The 21038-nt window shown below is 45.1% G+C and overlaps 2 protein-coding genes across 7 annotated transcripts in view; one reads left to right on the forward strand and one right to left on the reverse strand.

Moving 5' to 3' along the window:
• Positions 1–12376, forward strand: part of ALS2CL (ALS2 C-terminal like) — a 48926-nt gene extending 36550 nt beyond the window's left edge. For all 5 annotated transcript variants that reach the window (XM_086741678.1, XM_086741676.1, XM_086741680.1 and 2 more), the window contains 10 exons: positions 836–1009; positions 1582–1675; positions 2254–2411; positions 4580–4648; positions 6573–6746; positions 7586–7628; positions 8321–8382; positions 9461–9610; positions 10636–10732; positions 11020–12376. In XM_086741678.1, coding sequence (XP_086597804.1) covers positions 836–1009; positions 1582–1675; positions 2254–2411; positions 4580–4648; positions 6573–6746; positions 7586–7628; positions 8321–8382; positions 9461–9610; positions 10636–10732; positions 11020–11091 — 1093 coding nt within the window. In that variant the 3' untranslated portion in view covers positions 11092–12376. The remainder of the gene's footprint in view (positions 1–835; positions 1010–1581; positions 1676–2253; positions 2412–4579; positions 4649–6572; positions 6747–7585; positions 7629–8320; positions 8383–9460; positions 9611–10635; positions 10733–11019) is intronic.
• Positions 12377–14594: 2218 nt separating this feature from the next.
• On the reverse strand, positions 14595–21001 carry JMJD4 (jumonji domain containing 4). Of its 2 annotated transcripts, none has more exons than XM_086741683.1 (7): positions 20898–21001; positions 19753–20335; positions 18997–19162; positions 17790–17915; positions 16853–17120; positions 15984–16130; positions 14595–15139 (listed from the first exon to the last, which is right to left on the reverse strand). In XM_086741683.1, exons 2-7 carry the CDS (start codon positions 20015–20017, stop codon positions 14828–14830), a joined length of 1284 nt encoding a protein of 427 aa, XP_086597809.1. In that variant the 5' UTR covers positions 20018–20335; positions 20898–21001; the 3' UTR covers positions 14595–14827. The 2 variants fall into 2 exon arrangements, with proteins under 2 accessions (XP_086597809.1, XP_086597810.1); XM_086741684.1 differs by lacking the exon at positions 20898–21001 and adding an exon at positions 20645–20732.
• Between the last annotated feature and the right edge of the window lie 37 nt (positions 21002–21038).

Raw genomic sequence — 21038 nt, forward strand, 5'->3', positions numbered from 1 at the left:
ACTGGCTGATGTTGTAGAGGTAGGAAAGCTACCAAAAACCAAGAAGTGAAGCACGGAACATGAAGCTCTGAAGAGCTTGAACTGGGTAGTGCTTTATGTGGAGGAAGGCTGCGGAACCAGGATCGAAGCTTCACAGAGCACTGATGCTGCTTTGGCAGGCAATGGTGCGAATGTAGGGCAGGAGTAACTGAGCTGAAGCTATCAGGCAACATCCTTTGGTATAGACTTTTTTCCTCATGTCTAAACATTACAAAGGGATGCTCTTGATGCCAGGCTAGAGAGCCTTAGTTCAGGCAGTTTAACCCAAATGAGGGAGTCTCAGTTGGAAAGGCAGCTGCCTGTCCCTCAAGGGGAATTCCTCTCACAAAACTCAGTTAAATTTCCTCCTCAAAACATTTACAGTCTATCAGAGTATCTATGTTGCAGAAACAACTCTTATTTCCTGTGCTTTTCAGACAGCAATAACTACTGGTGGTGGTTGCTCAACTATCTTCTTGCTTCAGTGTTTTCTTCAGGCTTTCAGTTGAAAAAAAGTCTATATTTAGCAACGTCTATAAGTGAAGCAGAAAGCCTGCGATCAATTTACCAGCAAAGATTCTGATCATTGGTGTTCCACACACCAGGAATTTTTCTCCACCCAAAGTACCTCGTTGTCAAGTAAACTCAGACTTGAGTTGTTTTTCATTGAATTACCAGTTAGGCACTGTCATCTTTGTCTGCTCCCACAGTTCTTGTGTTAAAATCTGATTCTGGAGAACCTTGCATATTTGAAGGTGAAGTCTGAAATAACTGAGGAGGGACGTAGAAAAGCCTAATGCAATGTTATGTTCTGCAGTCAGCTGGGCCTCAAGGAATTCCCTGTAGAGAAGAGATGGAAGGGAATCTATGACCAGTTCTTGGAGTTCATCCATTCTGGCTGCAAAGAGGAAATGGAGGAGTCTTTCACAGGGTTCCACATACAAACGAGCAAGGAGCTGCGGAAATCTCAGGAGTACCTCTTCTGCCAAAGGTACAAGTATCGCATGCCCTCATTGCAAGAAAGGAGCCCATTTGTGTAGGGTCTGCCACGTGTTAAAGTTAGGAACCCAAGTGTTATCCAGTTGTTCCTGCTCATCAGATCGGAGGACGAAATTTAAGCCTGAATTTAAGGTTATGCTGTTGAGACTGATTCTTATAAGTGAAAACTTATAAGAAAAATCCCACTGTAAGTGGGGTTCATTTGATTAAATGTAAGCATCTGCACACGACCCAGTCATCACTGGCTCCTCTTGTGTTTGAAGGAGACCTGACGTCATCAGATGACGCAGAGGAAACTCACCTCTCCTTAGGAAAATATCTAAGATAGATGAGATGAGCCTGTGCAGGATGCTACCCAGGCTGGTTGTACGGGGAGCCAATGGTGATGAATTTAGATAATCGCAGGTGTTGTAAGTCAGTGGGGCAATTCCATTGAGAAGAGTAGAGAATAATTGATTTGTTTTAATAGTCTTCTTGTCTCCTTGGTATCCACCTGCAATACCACTTGGGATTTATCCCAGTGCTTCACTGTGTGGTTTTCCTTCCTCACCTCTCATTTTTCAGGGGGACTGAGGATGTATCCTGGAAGATAGAAGATATTCTTGAAGAGCTCGTCCAGCACCAGGGGTTTGAGTCACTACAGAGTTATTTAGAGAAGGTAAAGTTTAAAACCATAATGATCCATGTCTGTCCACCAGACATGGGCACAGGTTGTAGCAACTTTCTGTTAGCGCATACAGCATGGTCAGTGACTTCAAGAGTCTTCTCTACATTACATTTGAATACCTATGCTTGGGAGGAAAAGGGTTATCCTTCCTGCTTTTTGGACACTCATTTTGTGTACAGCTCTACGGGCTGGGAAGTGATGATAAAGCTTCACTCTTGGTTCTCAAACTGTGTCAGGGAATAACCAGCTGCTGGAAATTATTAATAAACTTCCATGCACTCTCAGTGTTTTTTTTTTTTTCACTCAGCCAGCCTTTCCCTGAAGCACCCTTTGCTCTCTTTTCGGTATCACAGCAAATCTCATCAGAACAGCAATCCTACTAAGTGTATTTCTGCCTGATAATGGGAGGAGAATGGGCTTGTGGCAGCAAAAATAGACCAAAATTGTAGTTGATTACCTCCAGGCTTGTTCTCCTTTGCTGACAAGAGATGATTGCGTGGCCTTTCATTGTTATCCTCTAATAATGGCAAGGGCTGACTTGTAAAATTTAATTTTCCTCTATTGTGCAGGCATTGAAGTCTTCCCTGCACCCACTGGGAAAGCTGCTGAAGGCCTTGACGATAGCTTTTCAGGCAACATATTCTGGGATTGGAGCCAACAGACACTTGCTGACTATGGCACAAGAGGAAATCAAGTTCTACGCGAAGAAAATATGGGAGTTTTACCAGTAAGTCAAGCACCCTGTGTCCTTCCAATGGTGTGAGCATAGAGCGATTGTGCAGTGGACCATTGGGATCATTTTTTCAGATAACAGGGCTGCTTTATTTCACACCATATTTCTTGGGAACGGTGCTAGATAAAGAGTTATTTGCAATATCTAAGGTCATTTGGACCTAGGAAACTTTTATTATGCTCATTGCTCAATACATGACCCAGGGGCTGTAATGTGACTAAATCTCACTAAGTTCTGGCAGCTCAATGAGCTGTTGCCCATAACAGACTTCATTTAAGTAAGCACAAATAGGAGCAAGAAACCTCGTTAAGTAATAACGACAGCAAAGTATATCGGAACACAAAGCAGTGGTGTTCAGTATCTATGTTTGAATGAAAAATAGCTTAAGCTTACCATGTCTCTACTCAACAGGAGTTAAGAACATGTGGTGTAAGCGCGTTGTTGAGGCTCGGCTGATGTGGGTAGTGACTCTAAAATGAGGTTGTTCAGTTGTGTGGTTGTGCCCGTGCGTAATTAAGGACTGGATCAAAGGCAGGATTGGTGTCCCGGTTGCTGTTTGAATATCTTTTAGGAGAAGATACAAGAAATGCCACAGTAGGCAGAGGTGAGGAGCTCTGCCTCTAGCTACGCTCAGGGTTGGATTGCCTTAAAAATAAGAGGCTGGATAAAAGCTCTGTTGTTATCCGCTGTGTGCTTGAGGAAGGCTGCCAGCTTCATGATGAGGAGTTGTCTGTCCCAGAGCAGTCTGAGAACAGCAGCACAGCTGATGGGGAAGAAGTCAGTTGATTCAGTTCATCTGAGCTGTGTTCATGAGCAGCAAAACAGGGCTGACAACCTGAGCACTGGTTTGTGTGAAGGTGCTTCTGAGCTCAGTGCATACCTTGGAAAGCTTGTTTCATGTCTCAAGATCTTTCAGATGCAGTGTGGACAGGGAGACCCACCTTGCTCTGCTGTTCCTCTGGCTAAGTTTCCTAGGCTGATATTTCTACACCAAAAAAAAAAGACAACCCCTCTCTAATCCCCATTTTGAGATTATGAAGTTTTGACTTGGAAATATCAAGACAACCTCAAGCTACTTTTTCAGAGTAGAGTATGAACATCCTTTAATGTTCATAGATTAGAGAACTGGTTGGACGACAGGTCCTGAAACCTCATGTCTCCTGAGCAGGAACACAAGGAGAGGGTGCTCAATGCAGATCGCAGTTGAGATCTCCCGAGTGACCGCCCTACTCTTCAGAACCTATGGAGATTTTTTAAATACTTATTCATACTTATTCATACTTATTCTGGTGGATGAGAAGCTCAACATGAGCAGGCACCCCTGTGGCCCAGAATGCCAACCGCATCCTGGGCTGCATCAAGAGGAGCGTGGCCAGCAGGTCGAGGGAGGTGATTCTGCCCCTCTGCTCTGCCCTGGTGAGACCCCACCTGGAGTACTGTGTCCAGTTCTAGAGCCCCCAACATAAGAAGGACGTGGACCAGTTGGAGAAGGTCCAGAGGAGGCCACAAAGATGATCAGAAGGCTGCAGCACCTTTCCTATGAGGACAGGCTGAGAGAGCTGGGGCTGTTTAGCCTGGAGAAGAGGATGCTCCGGGTGAGACCTGAGAGCGGCTCCCAGTGCCCAAAGAGGGCTGCAGGAAAGATGGGGAGAGACTCTTCAGCAGGGCCTGGTGTGACAGGATGAGGGGTAACAGTTTCAAAACAGAGGGAGGTAGATTTAGATTAGATATTAGGAAGAATTTTTTTACACTGAGGGTTGTAGAGCAGTGGCCCAGGTTGCCCAGAGAGGTGGTGGATGCCCCATCCCTGGAAACATTCCAGGCCAGGTTGGACGAGGCTCTGAGCAACCTGATCTGGTTGGAGATGTCCCTGCTTCTTGCAGGGGGGTTGGACTGGGTGGGCTTTGAAGGTCTCTTCCAACCCTAACCATTCTGTGATTCTGTGATTCTGTGATTCTATGATTCCTGGCGTCTTCTGCTGGTAATGGAGAAAGCCCTCAGATAGTGAAACTTGAATACCAAAACAACACCACAAGGATTACAGAGAGCTTTACAAATACCCTACTTGGTGCTGGGATGGCTGAGCTCCTCACTTGTGAATAACAAATTACTCTTAAAAAAAGGAGAAGGGGAACTAAACCTTGGTTCTGCTCCTTTTCTAGGGGTTTGCTCCATCTGGCGCTGGAACAGAAAGGCCAACTGCCTGCGAAGTGTATGGATGGAGACACAAGGTATGTGTCACCACTGGTTGCTTAACTTTAAGCTATTTGGATGTACTTTTCCAAAATATGTTAAGTGCTGAACTGATTGTATTTGTCCATTTGAGCCAGGTTTAGTGCCTACACTTTTCTCTGAGTGCAAAGACTTCAGTAGTTCTGCTTGAAGCATGAGAGCAACTTCCTCTAATCATGTTTGTCATAGTTTAGCCCCGCTCGGGACCAAGCTATGCATTTATTCACTCACTCTCCCCACCCTCTGAGAGAATGGAGGAGAGAAAATATAACAAAAAGGCTCGAGATTTGAGATAAGGACAAGGAGAGATCCTTAAAGTTATCATCATGGGCGAAACAGACTCGACTCGGGGAAAACTATTTATTTCTTATTATTAATAAAACCAAAGCAGGATAATGAAAAAAGAGAACCAAACCCAACTTCCTCTCACCCTTCCCTCTTCCCAGGCTTAACTTAATTTCAAATCATCTCCACCTCTTTCCCCTCACCCCGAGCGGCACAGGGAGGAAGCGGGAATATTCGTTACAGTCAGTCCATCATACGTTGCTTTACGCCGCTCCTTCCTCCTCAGGGAAGAACTCCTCACATTCCTCCCCTGCTCCAGTGTGGGGTCCCACCCACAGGCCACAGTCCTTTGTGAAACTGCTCCGGCATGGGTCATCTCTTCCACGGGGTGCAGTCCCTCCAGAACAGCTGTCCCAGCGGGCCCTCCATGGGCCACAGCCTCCTTCAGGCATCCACCTGCTCTGGCGTGGGGTCCTCCACGGGCTGCAGGTGGATCTCTGCCCCTCCGTGGACGTCCATGGGCTGCAGGGGGACAACCTGCTCCACCATGGTCGTCACCACAGGCTGCAGGGGAATCTTGGCCAGGAGCCGCATTACTCTTTCCCCTCCTTCTGAACTGACCTTGGCGTCTGCAGCTGTTCCTCACAAGAAAAATTCTTCACAACAGGCAGGCAGACGCCTCTCAGGTTCTCTTCACATCTCATCTCCTCTCCATTTTTTGCAGCCAGGCCGGGCCGAGTCGGGCCCAGTCGGCCGCCTGGCGGGAGGCCAGAGGGTGAGGCCTGCAAGGCCCACAAGGCTCACGCCCCCCCGACTCTGTCCCAGCTGCAGCTTGTTCACTTCCTCTTTTTTTTTAATTTTTCCTCTTCTTAAATACGTTATCACAGAGGTGTTATCACTATCACTGTCACCAATTGGCTTGGCCCTGGCCAGCAGTGGGTCCGCCCTAGGCCTGGCCAAGTCTACTGGACAATGGGGAAAAATCTTCTAGAAGCTTCTTACAGAAGCTGTAAGCCACTGTAACCTTGCCCTGCTACACAAAACCAGGACAATGTTCTGTAGCAGAACAGTTGTGAGTTGGAGGTGCAAGATTACCCACCCAGCTACTGTGCAGTAGCGTGGTTGTGTGCGAGACGTGGGAAGAAATATCTATGTTCAGCTGTCCCCATTTTGTCTGGATTTCTGTTTCCTGTAACCTGCAGCCATCCCTGTGTGGGCTGAATGAAGCCAAGAGGTTGATTGAATAGTAGACAGTTGGAAAATAACTTTATCTGAGTTCATTTGTTCTTTCTCCTTTAAGAAGTAAGAAGTGCTCTGCTGAAGCAGCTCAGGAAGAACAGCTGGAGATAGGTCTCTGGTGGTCCATGTTTCTCCCAGTGATTAAGGAGACCTTGTGGAGAAACAGTACCCTCTCCTGTCCTACAGAATAAGATGCACTTGCATCTTCAGCCTGTGGGCACACACACGAGAGTGTTGTGTAGGTCATTACTGTCCAACTGTGACATTGAACTCAAAGGTGGGTGGAGAGGAGAACAGGGAGACCTTGCAGTCTTGGAAGCTGCCTCTTCCATTGTGTCCTGTGTGCCTCAAGATTGTAGGTCTCACTGCAGGACTCTGCTTTGCTTTTCTCTGCTGTAGTGACCAGAAGGCATGCAGTGTGGTCCTGCCGCTGATCTTGCCCTGCTTCTACCCCGAGCTTTTCATGCTCTACATGCTGTATCATGAAAGAGAAGATGACCTCTACTGCCAAGGGATCGTAGACCTAAGTCTGTTTCCTGACATCAAGCTGCTAGAGTTTCTGGATGTGCAGAAGTAAGTGACATTTTTTCATTCCAGAATGCAACCCCATAATAGCAGCTGGGAAAGCAGCAGCCAGCAAAAGCTCTGATGGCACAGGAGGAAAGGACATTGAACCTATTTCTGGGCCCATCATTGGCTGTAGCCCTGAAGTTTTTCTGAGTCTGTCTGAAGAAGTCCTGTCATAGAGTGTCTGGAATAATGTCTGGAACAACATTGACTAGTGGAAAGCTGGTTTTATCTATGCTGATTTTCATTTTTCTTTAGCAAAAAATCTTCTTTTCTAGCTCACCAAAGAAATGGTTTGCTCCAATATAGAAATAATCATGTATCTTTTATAAAAATGTCTCAGAAATGGCTATCGTGGACCGTGACACATGGTCTCAAGACAGGGGAAAGGCTATAGAGCCAGATGTTTCCCTCACCCGTTTCTGTAGCTAGATCCATCTCTGGAAGTGATGTGTAAGGACCAATGACTCAGACTCAGGAGGCATGTGAGCTTTTCTAACACAGCATTACCTGCAGCTCAAGGGCCTAGCAGGAGACCCAGAGTCTAAATTTGGCAGTTTGATTCAGTCTAGACTCAGTGAGAGAAATTGAATCTGAAAATGCCAAAACTCTCCTTTACCACAGGAGCATCTGTGAGTAAAATGAACCCTACACTCAGATCAATGATTCTACATTATTAATTCTTCCCGTAGCAGTGTAATGAGAGGAGCAAACTCAGCCTCATGCACCTACAAGACTTTTGCATCACCTTGAACGAGGAGATAAAAACAGTCAGGACTGACTTAGGGTGGAGTTAAGACATGGACATCTGCCTTCTAAATCTTCTCTCTGTAATCCCCTTTCAGACACCTCTGGCCTCTGAAAGATCTCACCCTGACGACCAACCAGGTAATAACGCTAAGAGCTAGCTTTGGTGTGTTAGTGCGGTGGCACTGGGGATACATGTTGGTACCAGCTAATAATGGGGCTTCACTGGAGTAACCGCAGAGGCTCTGCACTGCACTCAGAAATCAGAGCTATGTGGCATGTGATGATTGGTTATGGCCTGGAGCTACTGCATATGAATTTCAGGGCCTGTTGCAATAGGACGAGGGGTTATGGTTTTAAAATAGAAGGAGGCAGATTCAGACTGGACATAAGGGAAAAAAAAAATTACACTGAGGGTGCTGGAACTCTGGCCCAGGTTGCCCAGAGAGGTGGTGGATGCCCCATCCCTGGAAACATTCCAGGCCAGGTTGGCCGGGGCTCTGAGCGACCTGATCTGGTTGGAGATGTCCCTACTCCGTGCAGGGGGGTTGGACTGGGTGGGCTTTAACCGGCCCTTCCAACCCAAACCATTCTATGATTCTATGATTCTAATTTCCGTAGAGTATGAGCTTTGCCTAGGATTGTGTTGCAATGTTCTGCTTGGTGGCATTTCAAAGACATCTGTGTTCAGAGTGGCACTGTCTACGCTAGCTTTATTTTGCCCTCCTTTATAAACAGCAAAAGTCCTTATTTTTGGTCCAGCACTGAGGAGCCATATGGTGGCTCCTGGGGAGATGCTCTTACAGAGGCACAACTCTTTGTCTCTCTTCCAGAGGCGGTCCCTTATCAAAGACAAGTGTTTCCTGTCTGCCACAGAGTGTTTGCAGAAGCTGATGTGAGTCACTCTTCGTAACTTCTGACTGACAACCAGGATGCCATAAATTTAAAAAAAGCATGACTGGGTTAGCCTACAAGATTGTTTAAAGAAATGTTATTTGTGATATTATTTCTGTTTTAAAGAAAAAGTAACTTCTATAGATTCCACCCTGCTCCAAAAAAAAAAAAAAAAAAAATCAAGACAGTATCAATCATGCTTAAATGCAACCCTACCCTGGCTAATACCTCTCCTTAATTTTGCCGAGGCGTTCCTACGCAAAATCTGGCTTTGATGAAATGGTTGCTCCTGTGAGCATGCATAGCAAATTGGACCTGGCTGTGACTGCCAGGTCATGATGGAACCCATTGTTCTGGACACACAGAGCCACATGAGGGATATCCGTCCAGTGCGGCATCCCAAGATGGTAGTGTAGCAAAGCAGAGCTCAATTTAAGAAGCTCAGCTTGATTTCTTGGCTTGGAGTCCGGCCTAGGGGACGGTGCTGCAGTGATGAGTGGGAAGGAGGCTAAAGGGGAGTGGGGAAGTGTGGGATCCATCAGACAGGAGCTCTCAGGTCCTAAGTACACTGGTGCTGGTGAGAGCCTCTCTGTGAAAGCCGATGTGACTTCTCTTCTGGGGAAGGCAGCAAAGGCTATGTGTACCTTTGCAGGACATTACAGACAGAAAAAGCCCAACCTTATAGATGTGACAACTGTATTAGTCCATTGCAAGAGCAATTTCTTGATAGAACTGCCCAAAGTGATTCATCTCATGCTCTTCAGATTTTATTTGAGGGACTGTGACTCAAGTTAGTCATATCTGAAATGAAAGATTGACACTAGGGCAAGGAGGCCATAGTTGGGACTTGGGAAGACTCAAGGTCCATCTGGATGATGTTACACCTTGGTGATGCCTGCTGGTACAATCTTGTTGACTCTTTTTTGGTGCAGTCATTTGAGATGCTTGATGGACTTTTTTTTTTGTAGCATGACCATCTGCTCTGATTTTTTTTTATTTTTCTTTTTTAAGTTCTGCTGCTTTATCTCTTTAGCTGTGTAGTGGAAGCATCTTTGACATGGGTGTTTTCACACTGACAGCACCACAGTGGATCCCCGGGAAAAGCTGGTGATCCTCCAGAAGACCTATGAGGAGATAGAAAGCACAGTGTCCCGGGTGGTGGAGAAGGACTACAAGCTCCCCATGGACGACCTCTTGCCCCTGCTGATGTATGTTGTATCCCGAGCAAAGTAAGTGGAAATTTTTCATTTCCCAGTCCTGTTGTGTGGTACTTCATTTAGAGAAAGCACAGCTACATTTCCAGGTCAAATAGTTTAAATGAAAAACTGGAGTTTGTGCTTGAACACGCTTTTTCCTGAGCTGTGTTTGGGTTTCTGTGTTCTACTGTCTGCCAGCTGTGGTGGGATGGTGTTGGCCAGGGACTAGGGACTTCCTGATTGTCCATCTCTTATCTAAGAGGATAGTTCAGGGTTGTCATGGGAAATGCAGTCTTACCTGCATCTCAGATTACCGTAGAAAATAGGAAGTGAAGCCTTTGAAGGCCAATTGTTGATGCCTTCGAGGCATTATCTACATATCATACATCTTCTATTTTCCATTCTCAATGGAGCACTGCGATTCAGCTCAGAGACTAGGCAGGTCTTGAACACTGATCATCTGGTAATTAGACTTTTCCTGGGTAGGAATGACTGTAAATGGAGCACATTTCTGCCAAAGAGGCTCTGTCTGTGCTGCTTTCACTGGAACTGCTTGTATCTAGTAGAATGAAACTATACTTCTTTTTTTTTTTTTTTTTTCCTGGCAAATTTGAGTCGAAATCCTTAACTGACTTCCTGGATATGCTTGGTCTCAAAACCAAGGTGAAATGTTTAAACTGATGCCATGAAATCCAGAAGCTTCCCCCTTATTTTTTTTTTTCTGCAGTCATGTTGGATATTGGATGGTACAGGTTTGTTTGCTAGGCTGCTTTCTTGACTGTAGATGAGACGGGCGGGGAATAAAAGAGATTGTGTAAAAGGGAAGACTTGAAATTTTGAAATTTTCTCATTAGAGCATCTTTGCTGAGACCTAGTCAGCCAGATGCTTTAAGGACTCAGCCTCGAGAAGATCAAGGTGATGTACAAGGAATCAGCAATGGACTTGCAGATCTGTGCCTCCTTCTCTCCGCAATCTGATTTCAAACATAAGCCCACAACCACCAGTGCCCAGAGATTTGTTCTAGTTGTGACTTTATTTTTTTTTTTTTTTCCCCCAGAATACAGCACCTGGGAGCTGAAATCCATCTGATCAGAGACTTGATGGACCCCACCAATCAAGGAGGACTGTACGACTTCCTGTTAACAGCACTGGAGGTAAGGAAATATTTCCAGCAGTGATGGTTGCAAGCTGCAGTAGCTTTTCTTGAGTAGTAGAGACACTGACGTATCATGCTCTCATTTAACTTTAGAGGGCTGTTTATACGCCTAGCACAGGTTATTTTCCTTCTAGTCTAGAGAATATGCTTATTTTCAGTGTATAATCTGCAGATTTAATCTTTTGTGTAGCCTGTGGGGCAGCATGGCTTCACTTTGCGAGAGACCAGGTTCGCGCCCGATGTTCCAAAACTTCTCCCTAATGGGTTGCTCTGTTCCTTGCCCAGTCATGCTACGAACACATACAGAGGATGAGACTCCACCCAAGAGAGAACTGCCACGTGAGTCCCAGCTCCTGAGCCCGAGGGACCCGAAGAGAGCCTCCTCCCTGCCGCACTTTCCTGACCGAACGCTGTTGGATGAAGAAGCAATCAAATCGCTGCTGTTCTGGCTGCCTCTAGAAAGGGAAGAACCGTTATTTATCAGATGAGGGATTCTTGCTGGGTTTTCTCTTGGAGTAGCTATGATCGTCAAGTACAGACATACGGATGCTGTAGGCCAAAAGCCTTCAATACACAACCTCAACTTGTGTTTGGGAATCTCTGTGGAAAGTGGCCAAGGTTTCTTTTGCCCTGTAGTTTTATTTCACTGTCCTGCAACTAGCCATCTGCCTTGAAACCTCACGTAGCTGTTCTCTCAAATGCTGTGTTTGTTTTGCGCTGGTGAACTGACATAAGGGAGAAGAGGTTATTTTATAGAAAGTGGTCAAATGAAACCACAAGAATTGTGCTGGTGGGACTATTTCTGGTTGGCAGAAATGTGGCATGGACAAGAGAAGCCATCTCCGTGCTCCGAAACAACCTGCTCCTGGAGTGAGGTGGCTTTTCCTGTATCCCTACGAGGAAGGTTTTTCCATTCCTCTCCGTACCTATGCCGAACTCAGTACCTCTCCATTGCATTGTAAAGCTGCTATTGACTAACTGCCTTGTTTTATACTTACGAGTGTGCATTTCTGCATCTCTGCAGGCTCCTGTTAAATCTCAGGGATATCATACTTGCACCTTGAACGTGCTAGTGCTGCTTTGTAATTCCGCAGGGGTTCCTGTGTGCCTACGAGAAAGGACATATGTTGTCTTGGGGGTGAGGAATCTCAAATTTTGGTGAGACGAAAGAAAAAAAAAAGCTGGCTTTCTGTACTGACAGAGCTGCAAAACCACCAGCTTTCCACGTGCACAGCTTGATGCTGACAGATCACCCACTGACGCCAGTGGGCTACAAATCAGATGAGAATTGGGCTGGGGTTTATGCTGCCTTTATAAAAGGCAAATGGATATTTGGGATCCTGTTCCCATCAGACAAAAACAGTAACGTCTGAGTTGCATATTTAGAGCAAAAGCTCTTTTGAACTAGATTTTAACTTGCCTTTTTTTTTTACGGTTTGTCAGTTTTTACAGTTTGTCCAGGTCTGTGACTTCAGGAACGCAAAACAAAACTCTACAGGCTGTTTCTTCCTGTTTATCACAAGTATTTTGCTTTAATAAATAGTATACTGATTACAATAGTTAATATATTGATATGAGAGTATCCTAATGTATGTTTTACAGTAACTTTGTATTTAAATAAAGCTCTTTAATTTTTAAAAGGGATTCCAGGCTTGCATACTTCTCATTCCAATCTTGTTGCTGTCTTCAGGCATTTGAGAATTTGCTTTCCTCTCTTTAACTTCAGAAAATATGTCGCTCCCTTACTGCCTTGATCATTCATTGGAATGGAGAATTTGAACTACAAATTAGTTTCCTACTGTCATTTTAAGACACCGAATCAATAAAAATAATTTTTGTGCTTCTGCTTCCCTGCCAAATCAGTAAGAAGAACATGGCTTAAGCTTTTAAGATAATTTCCTGCAATTAAACTACTATTTTGACCCCATTTTCTTGCACTGATCACACTAAGCCTTAGCAGGCCTTGTGAAGGATGGTTGTTACATATCTCCAGAGCTGAAGATGCTGTGGTGCAGAGGACAGCTTGGGTGAAGAGAAAGTGACAGTGAGTAGTTGAGACGCTTCTTCCTTTACCTGAACATCTCTTTAGTCACCCTGCCATGCTGATCTATCGTCTAATGTTCCACAGGGAAGAGGAACTAACTGCAGAAATGATGCCTCGTCCCTGACAAATGCTGCCTGAATTCCTGCATCACAGCAAACTCACGCCATCCATCCACACGAGGACGTAGTCTGCTGGGCAGTACAGTGTCTAAACTGGTCCCTGAGTCTGTTGAGATACTGTTCTCAGTGTAAAAGCTAGACTTGTATTTATGCTGTTTTCACACAGCAGAGCCAAGCGGTTCCAGGTTCACGGGACACGAAATGAGAAGCACTGTTCATCTAAGCGAACCCTTTATAAAATTGCAGTGTTTGAGGTGGTTGGTGCCAATACCAGTCACACAGCATGCAGTGAGACTGGGGAATACAAGACCAAAAACATGCTTTCCTACCAGTAAAACACCGATTGTCAGCTTTAAACCATTGTTCCTCACCTCTACGAGCCCTCACCTTATTCATAGAAGGAAAGCTCCAGCTGCCTGTCTTTGAGAATGTAAACAGCCACAAGTAACAGCTATGAACTTTTAATTCCAGAGTTGCTTAAAACTGGCAGTTTTCTAGTCCAAAGAAACACCCTGCCAGAAGGTTGAATCACTGAGATGTAGTCACAGCTGTTTAAAAAAGGAGGGAGAAAAAAAAAAAAAGTCTGTTTCCTCCATACTCCATTCTTCCATACTCTGGGTATGGATTTTAATTTCAGGTACCACAAAACGCAGAACTCCTACTAGAAAACAGGACATGCAAAATGCATGCATGTACAAACTCCACAGGATTATCTAGAAAACAATGAGATTTTTCAGTCTACTGAAGATTTCTACTATTGCACTTGCTAAACATCTAGTTATTTGTTGCTCTTACTAGTCATCTGGTTGAAAACTGAGGAAGTTCTTCAGCAATAATTCAAGTGAGCCCTAAAGGGGCAGCTAAGGTAACAGTGTGCAGCCATTTGTGCTTCTAGGCTTTCTCACCAACCAGTAAAAGCGAGAGGGATACGTCACTGGAAATATTCTTTCAGGCCAAGGGTAGCATTCAAATTGTGCTCTGTAACCATGCAGTAGTGCTGTTTGGTGTGTTAACAGCGTGGCTTTTTTTTTTTTTTTAGGAGATATTATGAGGCTACTTGCTAGCTTCCCTGATTAATCAAAGCTCTACTTCGTAAAATACTGTGCCTTGAAATAGCGCGTAGAAATGTGAGAGTACATTCCAGCTCCTCCTTTTGAGCTTGGGTGGATCGCACGCTTAAATTATTAGTGGCAGATTTGCTATCTGCATTAATTTGCAATCAGGACTCCAGCTTCCTGATGATTATGTTAAATTTAATCCTGCAAGCCCTGGAGCAGTAGGAAGGCTGACCCTACCTGAGACTTTCAGTTTTAGAGAGATGCCACTGTCTAGGAAAATAGTACAGTCAGCTCTTCCACATCCAGGCTACAGCTGTTGAGCCAGCTCGGGCTTCAAGGGAAGAGAACTAACTAGAGTTCTCTAATATTAAAAAAAAAAAAAAAAAGCTGAGCTGTACCTGGAAGCAGGACAGGTCTTCAAGCAATTTAGGTGTGATCAGATGAAGCAGAGCTTAACTGCTGGAGCCTGCAGTCCTGCAGTGCAGCTTTACAGCACTCTCAGAAGCAAAGGGAATATGGTGCAGACCACTGCAATCTTGGTGTTTAGCCCTGAGAGACTTAAGCTTGATCCCCCAAGAATTTCTGTTCCACTTCCCTGAACGCATACTCACCGGTGGGGCTCATAATACAGCATTAGCATGATTTGGGTTTTTCCTTTATCTGCGATTTTTTTCCCCCTGTCCAATTATTCTAGATACTCGAATGCTGTCAAGTTAAAAATTACTCAGTCTTCTTATGAATGTACTCCCTCCCCACTCTATATTAAGGCTCTTTCTACTTAAACTGCAACAGCTATTAAACAGGGAGGAGGCAGTCTTCTACAAATACCCATTTTGCAAAAAGTTCATTTTACAAATAATTAAATAAATAAGTTAGAGGAGTGCTGTATCTATTGCTGCTTTCAAGTGGTGGAGTAATGCCTCCGGAGGTGGAGAAAGCGATGTCAGGTCTAGTTTCTTGAAATCTTCATTAGCATTCAACGATGTTAACACCTTCACCGTCCTCTTTAAATCAAACACTGCGTGGAGCATGCCCAGGGTGGAAATGGCAGCTTTTGGAGTGTTCTTTGCCGAAGCTTCGTCATCGAGGCCGTTTTCCAAGACAGAAATCCTGTTCTCTGCAATAACTTTGAGGAAGTTGTAGAACTCCTTGTAGTCTATACCAGTGCAAGACTTCATGATCAACTAAGGGTAGAAAAAAAAACGCATTGAAATGGAAAAAATTCTCTTATTTACAGTAAGAATTACAAAAATATATTTTATCAAGCTAGTAACTATCTGGAATCATAAGTAACCATGTTTAATGGTATTTTTTTTAATTCCCTGACAGCACTAAAATTCTTTACCTTACTTGAAATGCCACGAGTCCCAAAAGCAACAATCTGTTTCTTCTAATTACCAAATGGCTGTTGTTTTCTAAACCCTTTTTGAAGGATATCAACTGAACAGCAGTAACAGCCTCCAGAAATAAACTTCACATTTGTTTTACGCTTAAGATTTTTGGAAGCACACAAGATGCCACACTCCTCAATACAGTTACGCGTTCTGAAAGCATCACTTTGCAGACTCAGAAACCTGCTGCCACCTTCACCTTTGCTTGTTTTGGATTCACTGTTTTGTCACGAATGGTCTTCAAACCAGCTCTTCTGGGTGAGGTCTGTCTTATCAGTTCTGCTGTTTACACGACAAAGCACTCATATTTTATACTACACCAAGGATTGATCTTGATGCTAATCCTAGCCTTGATAGTTGAAGAAAAGCAGATGAAGTTATTAGTTTTTCAGACAACGTCCTAACCTCCTTGACATCGCAAATACACACTGCCACAAGCCTTTCCTTCCGTTAGTAAAGCAATATTTGATTCCCTGCAAAATTGTCACCAGTTCCTACTTCTGTATGAAACCCATATGAATTCCAGGCATGAGGTTGTGGACTTGTGTGTCTTAGGACTCATGAAGTGGTGCAATGCACCCTGGAAATATCTGATCCTCTAATAGAGAGTCAGGCAGCCAGCACGACGTTGTTATACCTGGCATTGTAGGTGCCAGTCATCCATAGGGTCCTTCCACTGATTGATTTCCCGCTGGACAGCTGCTAATTCATCCTGCAGGAAGCACCACATTATAGCCACGTTGCAGCCATTCACCCAGTTGTGGTTAATGGAAATGGTATCCTCCTGAAGAAATAATTTAAACGGTTACTAGGCTCTGCATAGGAACGTGCGAGGAAACAGCTGTTACACCAATGCTGCCAAATGTAAAATCATATTCCTCAGCAAGGGAAATGTTTCTTTGGCATCAATACCACCACTGTGCTGAAACGCCGTCTCTTTCTAACGTCCCTGAACAATCAAATCTTGTTTCACTCCGTAAACTGGCAAATGTCTCCAGTTCCTCTGCCTCAACACACCTTTTAAGGGCACAAAGGCGGGAGGAGGCAGCGAGGAGAAAGGAACAAGGTTGTTAATTTTGGTTTGTAATCGTGAAGACCAGGTTGTTAGCATTCTCTATTATTAAATTGCAATTTACACTTAGAAACCAAGATTAACAGCCTCACCATAAGTCCATCTTACCTAGCATCCTATTTCTCAGTGACTAGTAGCATCTAATGAGGAAAAGCAGAAGAAACGAGGGTTCAGACGGCTTCTTCAGTTGTACACTCTTCCAGCTTCTAGTGGTCAACGACCCAAGGAGCTTATGAGTTCAGGCTTGCTTTTAGCCATCATCTCGAGCGGCCACCGATAGACCTTTCCTCCATGAACCTCTCTAAATTTTTTTTTTGCGGCCCAGTTAGACTTTCGGCATCCACAACACGCTGTGGCAAGAAAAGTTTGGTCTGATTCAAGCTGAACCTGATTATCTCTCTACATTATGAAGAAGTTGGTAGCAGTTATCTTACCAGATTGTAAACTTGATGATGCCATCCACTGGGGATGAAGACTATCTCCCCTGCTTCCTGCACAATTTCAACAGGGGGCTGACTTTGGTTGTAGCGAGGGTAAACACTCCTGTCTTGAAGACTAGGTGCAGTCACGTCAAAGGGCAAGTTGCCATGGCGATCTTTCAGGTATTCCTCCTGTCCTGCAGGATACAACAGCCATTTCTTTCTCCCACATATATTGGCTGACCAGCTGTAGGAACGGAAGACATCAGCATGGAATGGAGTCCTGGGGGAAAATCAGAAATTTAAGTAAACACAACGCCTAAAAGCTGTAAGATGATTTAAAGTCTGTGAGAATCAGACGTACACACAGAAATGAACCTTTACTTTGCAAAACTGTCATCTTCTTCATTTAGTTTTGACTGTTTCATGTATTAAAAGGCCACTACATCTACATCGTATCACAGAATTTTATATCCTTTGTGCTTCTCCATCAGGTACTTTTGAATCTGTCTCACAAATACCTCGATGGCAGGAGATTCTGTGATGTGAACTGATGAGAATACTGTAAATGCAACTTTATCACCAAGGCTGGACTTAAAATGTTCACCTGTAAAATATTTGACCAACTCCTCAGCACCCCTCCGAGGCTGATGATCCCCAGGGAGATGCTGCTTTAAAATGTTACATAAGCTAGCTGACAACTTTTGCAGATTTTGTGTGCACAGTTCAGGGCTTTTTGAAGCGCAAAACCACTTTAGCTGACTGCATAAGGACGGTTCACATCCAGAACCAAACGAGCTGCTTGAGAAACAAGCCTGGGTGGGTTCAGGTACAACACTACGAAGTATGGTCACACAGCATGATGCTATCCTGGGGAACAATGTGATAACCCTCTGCAACACTAAATCTTAAAAATGAGTGTGTAAGAATGACAGAAACCACACTGCCTTACCATGAACCTTTAGGTCCCATGTAGACAAACCGGTAATCATCCACAGCTATAGCATCCCAGTATTCATTCAGCCAGTCGGATGAGAAATACACAGGGGTTGTATAAACATCTTGCTCGGGGAAAGCTCTTAAAAAGATAAGGTGTTGGAAATGGGTCTCAGGAAAATGCAGCATTGCTCCTCCTACTTCAGTTTCCAAAAACCAGACAGAGAGACCAACCAGGTCTCTGGCAGGCCACCTCTTATATCATTGACAGCTCTTAGTTGCACACAAAATGCACACACGAGTGCTTTTCCGTGAAGGTTAACTACTATTTGAGAGACTCCTTCTCACCATGGCAAAGACAGGTCCTAATAAACACATTCTCTTTAGATGAGACACCTGCAAGACTGATTGTCCAACTGAATGACAGGTTGGGGGTGTGAAGGTCAGAGGGAAACCAGGCTGTGGGATTTTGACAAGCACGTGGCCTCTTCCTGCAGGATATGCCGCAACTTTCCCATCCTAGGCTGCACATGCGGACTTTCTGTAGGAAGCCACAGCATCGGCGTCTGGGAAAGCGGACAGGCAGGGAGGCAGAGACTGGCAAATTCCTCTATTGTAAGTCACTGGCACGCTTAAAAACGAAAATGAGGTGATCATAAGAAATTTGGATTAAGAGCAGGATACATTTAAGGAAGAAGAGATTTGAGTGGAAAAGACATGAAAGTCCTACACAGACATGGGGAATGGACAACCACCCACCTCGCAGGGCTGGAGGAGAAGGAAAGCCAGAACAGGGTGAAGAGAACTTTAAAGACTGGGAAGGTTAACAGAAAAGAAAACTGATGATAAAGGATTATAACTCACACACGCTCACTGAAAGAAACACAATCAGAAATGTCCCCCTTCTTTTTAAGAAGTAAAATTTGCGCTGTAGCAGTCGAACAAAAGCCAAATGTTAGAGCCACGCGGTTTCCACAGGGATAACATAGTCATTTAAAATATAAATTAAAAGGCAAGTGCTCAAGAATGTCAGCCTCTTCGGGAAACAATGACCTGTTTAAGGATCTTGTCACGTGAAACACCCCAAGAACAGTGCAGTAGAAGACTGATATTTTGGTGGGCAGCTGCTTTTAAACGCTCAGGCATTAGGAAATGAACACCCAGGCTCCGCGGCAGCTCTCTGCTGGGCACGGCACGCGGGGGTGTCCACAGTGCTCTCTTACCTGCTCAGGTGCCAGTCCTTCAGATAAAGGCACCCCCGGGATGAGCGGTAGTCATTTCTAATGTACTCTTTCCAGTACTTTACGTACTCCTTGAAGGGGAGCTGCTGCTTCGGGTTAGAATTGTACTCCTTGACATCACAGTTGGCAACAGGTACTACGGCCTCTCCTGAAATACAAACTCTTTGAGGCCACATGGGGAGAGAACAAACGATGCCGAATGAAATGAAACGGAATGAGGATGAAACGAAACTGAATTCCCTTAACCTTACCCACTGCAGTAGCCTCTAGTACCTGGGTCCTATCATGCTGAGCACAGCACCATCACATAAAGCAAGAATCCCTAGTCCAGCTCTCACATCTAACGCCATCATTTGAGGCAAACGTGACTCAGAGCAGAAGTTATTTATTTAATCTGACCTGAATTTTCCTCTTAAAACTACATTATGAGCGGCGTATTGATTCCTAGTAAACACACTAATATTTTGCAGCCTGAAAAGATATTTCACTGCCACTACAGAATATTTTCCCCTTGCCTGGGGAAAGCGTCAGGCTGCTCCTCTAGTTAAAGTTAAGCAGTTTGTATGGTTAAATCATACAACACTTTTTATTTTACTTCATTACGGCAATAAATTTGAGATCGGAAGAAGCCTGGAGAATTGCTTGGTTTTGTCTAGCGGTTCTGTTCCTGAGATTAAAAAAGAGCCGTGTCATTTAGCACACACGTTTTAATTAGGTATTAAAAATGCCATGACTTACCAAACTTCTGCAGCAGATGATCAAAATTAGGCTTTCCATCCCAAGTAACCCAGTTCCTCCTGCTGCTCCAGTCTTCAGTGAATTTAGCTGAGAAAATACAGGGGTGGTTGGGAATCAAATAGTCCCGGAAAAAGTCCGAGTAAGTGAACGAGTCTACTTTTTCAATGAAGTCAACGTGTCCTCCGGGGAGGCTGAACGCACCCTGAGATGAGCTGTTGTAGTCACGATAAAAGGCAGTGGAACAGGCAAATGTTGCCCTGTCCATGCAGGCTGGATACTCTTCCTGGCTTGGCCAAGACTGCGTTGCCAAAAAAAAAACTGCTTTAAAATATGACTTGAGCCTCTAAACCCATAAAAACTCACAGGAAAATATAAACGGCCAGAGGTAAAACAAGAAGTCGTGCAGGAGCATCCCACCACGACGGGCTAATTAGGATCTTCCATAGTTTATGAAGTTTAACGCTGGTGGGATATCCGTCGACAAAGTCGCCCTACGGATGGCGAAGATGTTGCTTTTCCCTCATCACCTTCATGCCAGGGCGACCACGGTGTCTGGGGACGACCAGCAAGGGCTAGATCCTTCCTAAAACGGCAGAAACATTAATTTCAGTGGGATATCCCTGCTAAAATAATTAATTGCAGGAGTGTAGGGAAGGAAACTCCCGAAATACTTGAGGCCCTGTGAAACTGCTGCAGTCTGGCAACTACTGGGGATCACCCCTTTGTCAGGAGAAGACAGCAGCTCTGGCATCTCCCACCCTCCTCGGACCTTTCTCTATGGGCCAGGCAGCAATTATAGGCTAAAAAAAAAAATTAAAAAAGAGTAAATAATAGTGAATAAAAGGGAGGTGTTTGGGGGGCGGGGAGGCTGAGCACAGAGGGGGACCCTTACACGCAAGGGTAAGCGAGGTGACACGCCATGCAGGGATGGGCTTCAGGAGAGGGGTGACACAAGGGGGAAGGGGCCACCAGCGAGCTCAGGGTGGGCAAGGGGCCGCCATGAGCCCCTTCCCCCCACCCCCCCCCGCACGGAGCTCCACGGGGGGACCCGGACATCACAGGGCGTCGCACACGGTGTGTTCTCGGCCCACCCGCGCGTCCGCGACCCGTGGAAACGGAGAGGACAGCGGGGAACGGATACTCACCCCCGCCTCCCGCGGGACAGGACCCCGGGGCGAGCGGCGGCGGCGGCAGAGGCGGAGGCGGAGGGGACAGAGTTCTGCGGCCGCGCACAGAACCTCGGCGCTCGGCAGGCGGGGCCCGGGGGGGTAGAGAAGGGAAGAGCA

The sequence above is a fragment of the Chlamydotis macqueenii genome, chromosome 2 (assembly GCF_036417535.1).
Source record: "Chlamydotis macqueenii isolate bChlMac1 chromosome 2, bChlMac1.mat, whole genome shotgun sequence".
Lineage (NCBI taxonomy): Eukaryota > Metazoa > Chordata > Aves > Otidiformes > Otididae > Chlamydotis > Chlamydotis macqueenii.

Excerpts from the sequence above, each read along its gene's own strand:
- JMJD4 (XM_086741683.1), bottom strand. The coding sequence starts at position 20,017 with ATGGACAGGGCAACATTTGCCTGTTCCACTGCCTTTTATCGTGACTAC. Across the intron at positions 19,163-19,752 it reads TCATCTGCTGCAGAAGTTTG|GAGAGGCCGTAGTACCTGTT; the intron begins GTAAGTCATGGC and ends TTTGTATTTCAG. Across the intron at positions 15,140-15,983 it reads ACTGGCACCTACAATGCCAG|TTGATCATGAAGTCTTGCAC; the intron begins GTATAACAACGT and ends TTCTACCCTTAG.